The 9,203-nt window shown below is 35.9% G+C and overlaps 1 protein-coding gene across 1 annotated transcript; it reads right to left on the bottom strand.

The window, feature by feature from the left end:
- Nucleotides 1-2,206: 2,206 nt before the first annotated feature.
- Nucleotides 2,207-3,105, bottom strand: LOC110034055. Its single transcript, XM_020738299.1, has one exon. It carries the CDS (start codon nucleotides 3,075-3,077, stop codon nucleotides 2,469-2,471), a length of 609 nt encoding a protein of 202 aa, XP_020593958.1. The 5' UTR covers nucleotides 3,078-3,105; the 3' UTR covers nucleotides 2,207-2,468.
- Between the last annotated feature and the right edge of the window lie 6,098 nt (nucleotides 3,106-9,203).

The following is a 9,203-nucleotide window of genomic DNA, read 5'->3' as shown; positions in this document are numbered from 1 at the left end:
GTGGTCTTCGATTCCAATGTACTTAGCTCGTTCAGGCTGATTATACCAGTTGGCTGCTCTATTTCAACTACTGACTATTATTCCTTAGATAAGGAACTCTGGTTGATAGAATGAGACTAAGCTGCCAGACAGAGTGTGAATCATCGTAATCTGACATGTAGTTCACCCTTTAACTAAAAAGTTCTTCAAGAAGCCCTTGAAGTATAACATTATCGATCCTTAGCATCATGATGTATCAGAGGCGTTTATGAAATGTCTGGTGAGTTATTTTCCTTGAGTTAGATTGGGTGCTAGAGCTTGACTGATGTCTATTCTCGACCTGATCGAACTTGGTTTTCGGCTCGGACGGTTTGCGCCAGGTCAACTTCGGACCCTAGTTTATGGGTTCACACTTGATTGAGTTTTTTGACCTTCTACTAATGGGTCTTTTAATCTCCCTCAATGTGTCCCAGACGTACGCATCTTTGCGTACGTCTTATGTACGCATTTTTTCCCGTGTGTGTGTGTGTGTGTAGATATATATATATATGTATATATGTCTCTGGGTCAATTAGATCTCCTTAAGATTCTTAATGGTTATGATTAATATTCCATCATAATCAATAATTCCATTATTTTCAAAATGAAACATACTTCTCACCATACTGAATCTGAGATGAAATTTAATATTTGGGTTCAAACTACAGACATTACAGCCGCATTAACTAATTAAGCATGACAATATATCATTTTGACAAACCTAGAAAGACCGACCCCACCTGGTAGTCCCGCAAGGTATTCCGGAAAATAGATTTTAAAAACAGAACTTTAAACAATCAGATCGGAATGAACCGTTTAAGCAGCCACTCATACTTCCACGCTGATTAATATAAATTTGATTAATATATGCAATTTTCTATTTAACAAAAAGAAAAAAAAAAAAAAAACCAATGATTCTATAAATTTTCGATTTAGTAAAGTTCTCACTATGTTCACAGCTGACATAAAATTTGACAAAAACATGAACATAAATAGCAGCTAAAATATTAGGATTTTAATATTTCAATATATATATATATATATATACACATTCACAAATTTTGAGAAAATCCAATAAATAAAATATAAAGTACAACAACAAAGGAGAGCTCATAGACGAAAAAACAATGGCCAACCGATAGAACAGTAACAATAAGCTATTAGAAATTCAAAATATTAAAAAACTCTGATTCTAAATTCTAACCGAAAGTTAAAGTTACTAAAGTCAAGTGAGTGCATTAATCTAATTCTTCTTATAATACGACTTAAGCAAGCATTTAGCATCACTGGCAATCTCACATAAGCGTCCAATTGTCCTCATATGGGGCCAAGAGCTAACCATCACATTATCATTTCAAGTATCCCGAAGGATCGCCTCATCAAGGACTAAGGTGCATGTTGGTTTATGATGATCTACCATTTACCCAATAGCATAACCTTACTCCATCAATAGAAGTTCCTTACCTAGAGTTTAACAATCGGGAATCAAGCTAATAAATCAATTTACCAACACCAATCGAGTCAAACTTGGCCGACCCGAAGACCATTAAGGGCTGACCGACACCCCTATTAATTGAAGACCAACAAGCAAGTCTTGTCGAACTTGAGTAGACTAAATCCAACTGACCCAGTCATAGGGTGATCCAACCTAATGCATTTTTGAATAAAATTCATATGTACTGTAACACTCTTGTTAAAGTAGAGATAAATATGTAATTTCATATATTGTACATTATAGAGGGATAATTTCCTCATAAAAAGGCTAATCGACAATTCAAATCACTATTTATTATTGTGCATTCTTCTCTCTGTCTCTATTTTTTCTATCTTACATTTTATTTCTTAGCTGCGATTGAAGGATAAATCAAATAAATGAATGTCAAATAGCCACATCTTTAAAATCCCATCGGATCTATTTTAATTTGCCTTTGAATTGATCCTAACTGGCCTCTTCTATTCAGCATTTCAACTAATGTTGATGAGAGTCTTATCCTAATTGTCTTTCGTTAAGCACCTGACCAGATCCATTAACGAAGTTAATAAAATACAAGATAATGCAAAATAACAAAATATTTATCATAATAACTCCTCAGAGTTAGCAAAACCCAAACCCCCCAGAGTTAACCAAACCCCAAAAAAAAAAAAAAAAAAAAAAAAAAATCCAAATAATAATAATAAAAGCTGTAGCTATTTCAATATCATCGTATTAATTAATTAAAGAGAAATTTTATAGATAATTAGGAAGCAGGGGAGTACGGCCCTCGGGTCAAAGACAAGCAACTCCCCTTTCCCCACGCGGATCGAGTCAGCCTCCGAACTCGAATCAGGCCCATCCCTAACCCGGCCCGCTATGACACGACAAACCAGCATGGCCCGACGGCCCGGTCCATCGCCGGCGGTCGCATGCGCCCTACCGCTTCCGGCGAAGGTGCGGACTCCCTTCATCGTACCTACCGTGCAGACAAACAGCCCGGCGTTGTAGACGCGCCGGCGGCTGCCGAAGCGGCGACAGAAGGATGAAACCGCATCATCTCATTGCCATCTGCCGCGCATCGAGGATCGTCGGATCGAGATCGGACAGCGGAACGGTGGTCCTCGAAGCGAGCGACGGAGCGCGGCGGGTGGTGGACGCGGAAGAGCATCTCAATCTCGCCGGGGAAAGGTGAGATTGAACCTCGTGGCGACCAGCTCGATTCGAAGATTAGCTCGACGACGCGGCGGGAAGAGTGTCCCGGCGGCAAATCGACGAGGGTTGGGAGGGAGACGGGGGAAGGAGGTGGCGACGGGATGGATAATGCCTTGGGTTTGGATTTGGGTTTGGATTTAGGATTTGGTTTAGGGTTTTGGGGGAAATTAGAATGAGGGCTTCGGGATTTTTTGGGGGGAGGGGGGACTTTATTAGGGATGAGGAAGACGACGTCGCGAAGAGTTTGGGATGAGCTGGTGCAGGAGAAAGCGGGAGTGCCGGATTTCTTTGATGATGTGGTAGAGTTGGGGAGGTAAACGTCTTTCAAAGCGTTGGAGTTGCAGAGTATGGATTTGTTCCAGCCGGACGCCATTGTTGCTGGCGGAGCTTTGCCGACGCGGCGGAGGTTACAGTGGGAAAGAGAGAAGGTGAGCGAGCGGGAGGGAGAAGGAATAAGGCACACGCGGGCTTAAATGTTTTCTGGTTTTTGTAGGTGGGGTTAAATTGGCGCTTTATGTAGTGCAGCTGTTTATTGTGCTGGAAAGGAGGAATTATTGCGTGCGGGCATCTTATGCATCTCTGCATGCGGTTTTCGATCTTGACCGTAGATCACGGTGATCTACGGTCAGGATTATTTCCGTTTTTTTATAAATAAAAAAAAATTTAGGTGAGGCCCACCAAAATACATCGGGACCGTAGATTAGGTGATCTACGGTCCGGATCGGACAACGCACGCAAGTTGTCTGATCCGTATGAATAATTTTTCGCTGGCAAGAGCTCATTTCATGAAAATAATTACTGCAAATAATATAAAAGTTTAGCCATACGAATTTTAAATTACTTTAATCATTTCTTCCTCTCCCTATCATCTTTTATCGATTTTTGAACACTTTGAGAAAAAAAAATTATTTAAGTAAAAAAAAGTGGTGATTTTGGAAGATATTCTAAAGACAGTGAAAGTTGATGGATTGAGTTTGAGAAGCCATCACATTAACCAAGTTTTTCATCACCCTTATCTTGGTCGATCGATTAGATCGTTGCCTTGGACGGGCCACACATTACACCAAACAATTTAAGCATATCTTCTCACGGTCTTCGCGGGGGTAATCCATCCAAATTTCATGCTGGGATGATTTGTACGCTACTCATTGTGGATCTTATGGCTAATGGGTAGGGCACCACCTTTAGAGCTTGACCAGTGTCGGGGTAGGAGCGTAGGATTTTATCGATGGTTTGGAATTGTGGGTTAGACAACCAAGTAGAGTTTAAATTATGTAGACTACTTCACCTTACTTTTTGGAAATTTACTTGTGAGAGGCAAGTTACCTGAGTGTTTGTGGCAAAATCTTTATATTCATATTAACGAAAAAGCTTAATGAAAAAGTAAGGAGGGTTATGAGACATTTTACATTGAATTGTCATCTGTACATTTTATTGCAGCTTTTTTTAGTCGCATCCAGACAGCTGAGTAGAGGTGGTCGAGCAGAAATGACCCAGTGGATGTGGTTAAATGGTTGGGTAAAGTGTCAGCAGGTTCAGCTCTGCGGTTGAATTGGGTCTGTCATCTAAGCCGGGTCGGTCGTCCATGCCTCAGGCCGTCTAGGATGCAGGTCGTACACGTTGCTGGTCATCTAGGCTACAAGACTTATTGGTTAGGTCGATTGAGACCTGAACTGGCCAAATTGAAGCTAGTCGGGCGAAAAGTAATCCTCAATTTTTCTCATTGTGTTGCTTCTCTTCTTGTTTGATGCATGATCCACATTCACAGCCAAACTGGAGCTAATTGAGCCTAAATTAATCCATAGTTTTTCTCCTTGTGTTGCTCCTCTTTTTATTTGATGCATAATCCACGTTTACATCACCTTTTAGGATGTTCAATCCTGGTTTGTGCATGAATCACACCCCAAGAATTAGAGCTTACGAAAAAATAGAGAGAGAGAGATGCACAATAATTAATATTAATATGGGCAATTGGGGTCTTCTAGGGCCTCTTGTATCTATTTTATTCATGATCCTCTTTTTAAAGAAAATGAAGAGTACAATATGCGAAATTACATACTTGCCCAAGCTTTAATGGAGTTTTACATGATATTTTGGGTATTTCACATGTGTGAGCTAATGGTTTGACTACCTTTTGGCCCAGTTGGCTGACCTTGTAAAGCTATGATTCGGTGAGGCTTGCTCGATTGGTTGAGCTGGGTCGCTCATCTAAGTTGGGTCGGTCGTCTAGTCTGTGGGTTATCCAGACCATGAGTTGTTCAGGCTCTGGGTTGCCCATGTTGTGGGTAGTTCAGACTGTGGGTCGTTCTGGTTGTGGGTCATCCCTCTAAAAGATTCAATCTGATATGTTTTTGCTATACACATACATCTCAAATCTATAACATCAGATAAAAATAACACAATTATTATCTTTTTAAAGTGAAATACACATATTTATGTATGTATTTATAACACTAAGATGAAGTAAATATAAAAAATATTAACTATAATGCATTGATAAATAAATTCTCTTTAGAAATGATGATGTTAAAATTTAGAGCTTTTGAGTTAAAAATAATCTTGAGTTGACAATTGAATAGAGATAATTGAGAAAATTAGTCTTTTAGTTTCTAAGATAAAAGAAAATTAGATAATTAAAAGTTAGGGTTTCATTTGCAATTAGTTTAGGCTTGAAATAGAGTGACTTTGAATAAAAAAGCAATGAAAATTTACTAGAAAGTTGAGTTAGTAGACAATTAGAACAAGCCCATATTATCAATCCGAGTGTAAGCTAGAATTGGCGTGATGGCATAAATTTGGCATGTCATAGAGTTAACACGTAATTTAGAGTCTGATTATTTGGAATCATCAAATGACTTAAAGTTTGCATGCAACTTATAGTGGGTGATGTGGGATTGCCCCACTTTAAAATGAAGGGGGATAAATGAAATGATAAGTAAATGTTTAATTCATATGATAATATATGTTAGACAATGAGAAATGACTTATGATAGCAGGCGACAGATGGAAGATAAATTTCACTACATTTTATTTAAAGTATAATGATGTAGGAATCCAATAGATGGTGAAATAGAAAAATAGCAAATATCAAATAACACACTAAGCACCAAACAATAGTTGGTGACAAATAGATGGCCAACAAAGAAATGGTTGACAACTAATGGAAGTGTGTTATGTAATTAGAGAATGGCGAGTAGTTTGATGGATGTCATACATTGAATGATAATAGACATAAACAATGAAACAATATTGATGAACAATATGAATAAGAAATGATAGGAGTCATGCCAATCGACAATGATAGCAAATATATCCATACTATTTAACATATGGTATATATTGGATGATTGCACATTGTAAATAAATAGTTCACTACTAATACATGATTGTAATTAGTCTACTATATGCAGATGATTAAAGACTACTATAACAATTTACTTCACTAAAGAATAAGCAATCATTTTTTAAGGAAAGTTAATATAGATAATATGTAAGGTATCTCTAATTAAAAATCTTGATATGTCTTTGGATATACTTAATTTCTTCTTTTTTTACACATGTTTTTAAATAAAACTGTACTTTAATGTAAGCTGTTTTTATGTTTATGATTCATGTATAACAGGTAGGAGCATTGAAATGAATTTGGACTAAATCAGAGCGAAATAGAATCAAATGGAGCAAATGTGCTGATTGTGGACTGACGCCTAAGCTGCAATTTTGGTTGTTTGAATTAGGATTCTAACCTGAAATTCGCTTTAGGATTCTAGGACCAGAAAGTAGTAGGCTAGAATTCATCATTAGGTTGTTATTACTACGAAGCTTCTGTCACCTTCCTTGTGAGATCAACATTCTGAACTCAAGTAGAGTCTTATATTATAAAAGCAATACGCGCACTTTTATACGAACCCAGATACCTAGGTGAAGATTGTGAGTCAAATCAAATTATCATCAAAAGTGTTGATAGTTGTTGGGGTCGTCAATTCTTTTAATTTTATTTATTTTGTTATTAAGAATAACTTAATGTATGGCATACCATTAACTTAATTATTTTAATACTAATAACATGAAATTACAAAATCATGAAAATATAAGGTTATCACAAAATCTAACCAATCTTATTCATTTAAAAAACCTAAATTCAAATTTAAGAAAGAAGATGATTTTGATTTAAGTTCAAAATCCTTTGAACTTACGCATAGGATCTGATGATACATCTTTTTTCTTTTTCTTTTTAATTTGCATTAAAAAACATTTTCATTGTCGGGGAAATAAATGTGCTTTAATTATGAATAAATGTACTTTAATTTATTTATTTTACTTGTTTGAATTACTGCTTCTGGGATAGTGTAAAAGACTGGACATGATTATTACAATGTAACTAAAGTCGGATTAAACAAACTTAAGACTGACTATTGGAATGATGCTGCCTTGATTTTTGTGCATTGTGACTTGTGAGAGAGTTAATGATGTTTTGGTTAAATTAATTAGCGTAATGTCAACTTAATTATTTGTAATTAAGGTTTGAACTTTGAAGTCATAGATGCAATAATTATTCTATTCATGATTTGAAGGAGATTAGCTATATGACAGGGATGAGAGTGAACATTAATGCATTTTACATTGCCAGAAGCCAACACAGTTTGAAATTGAATGCCATATCTGTGAATTTAAAGCATTGATAATAATATTGACTGGCCATTGCCTTAAAGAAAGTGGTGGACGATGAATTATGAAAGGGGCAAATATATTCAAAATGTGTTAAATTCAGAAATTTATTAAATAATATTTTCTTATTTATTTAATTCTTAAATAAGTATCAAAACATGGTATCTAATTTCAAGATTTTGAGAAAATTTTTTGAGTGATTGATAGGAAAATATTTTAAGTCAGACAATGTCTCATTTGAAATTTGAGATTTTGTTATATAAATAATAAAATTTAGTAGTTTAGATAATTTAGTAATTTTTGCCTACTTCCCATACTAATAAAAAATAGATACGTTGTGGTCTTACCAACTCTAATAGTTAATGCTGGTTCTGCTCCTATCTTTAAGGTGATGATGTCGTTTCTTAAGTGTGTGCATATATATACTATATATATATTGATGTCGGTTAGAAAATTTACTGCGGTATAGTAATATATTATTGTCTTAGCTTGATATAAAGATTCAACACACAATTATATAAGAGAGAATAAACTAGTGGTGTTGTCAGAAGTTTTTAGTGTTGACACCAGAAGTTTTTAAGTGGAAAGTCCAGAAAAGTGAAAAATCACGGGGTCTAGCCAAGCTGAATAAATTCATTATAAACTGGATATTACATTTACAGTCCATCGTCCCACAGTTGGGAAAAGGATGAACGCTCTTCGGAGGTCGGTGCACAGATGAACTTGTAAGAAGTGAGCGGAAGTTGATTGTGATCGGTGGAATTTGATGGGTGTTGGTCGACGACTATGAGCGATAATCGATGGCGGTCAACAACGATCGACGGTGGTTGACGACAACAGGTGGTTGATGACAACCAGCGGTGGTTGAAGATAACAGGAGCTTGATGCCGATAGGTGATTGTTGACGGCGTTCGTCTGTGGTTTACGACAGCTAACGATGGTTGACGGCAGCAGAAGTGGTGCTTGACTTCAGTTTCTTCTCAAAGTTTCAAGTTATTTCTCCAACCATCAAGCTCTCTCTTTCCTCAAGAGAGGGATAGAGACTCTATTTACAGTGTTATGGGTGCAATTAATGCAAGAAAATGTACAACTTTAATCGGAAGATCCGAAGAGCTTCATTTAATTAGACTACTTTTGATGAACATTTGAGTGCCTAACGATGTCGAAATTGAGTACCTTGAGCTTATTGGATTTGTTATGTCGAGATGCTCGATTCGACTATAGCCTTGCTAGATTTGACATTCGTTTGATCTTCAAAATAAGTTCGAAAAACTTTTAATTGCGGTTTAATGACTTGATTTGAATTTGATCTAATTCGGATTGCACTAATTTTGATATCATTATGTCCGTCTCATCAAGCTGGTTAGTTTGACTATAAGTTTGCTGAAATCGAAGCTCTAAATGACTTTTTATTAAGATTTAACAAATTGTTGCTGAAAAGGTTATCTCGAGATCTGTGTCGTGCATCGAGATTCACGCCGGATGATTAAAATTTATTGATGAGTATCAATTGCCCCATATTTTAAGGTTAAACCATTTCCTTCCCCCTAAAGTATCAAACCCTACAGTTCTTTATATTTATTATATATATATATATATATATATAGAAATAATATTTCAATTATTGCACTACACTCCGTATTAAGTTAAGTTGTTAAAACATTTATATAGAAATAAAATTTTCTTAAATATAATTTATATTTAAATTAATTCTCACAATGAAATTATGATTGCATAAATAAGGCGGAATCATGTTATGTCTAGAGTGAGAATTGAGCCCCATAAAATTTACAATTTAACTATATTGATAGTAGAATTTAATATTATATATATT

Source organism: Phalaenopsis equestris, unplaced genomic scaffold, assembly GCF_001263595.1.
Source record: "Phalaenopsis equestris unplaced genomic scaffold, ASM126359v1 Scaffold001339, whole genome shotgun sequence".
Lineage (NCBI taxonomy): Eukaryota > Viridiplantae > Streptophyta > Magnoliopsida > Asparagales > Orchidaceae > Phalaenopsis > Phalaenopsis equestris.
This window is presented reverse-complemented; position numbering and strand designations above follow the sequence as displayed.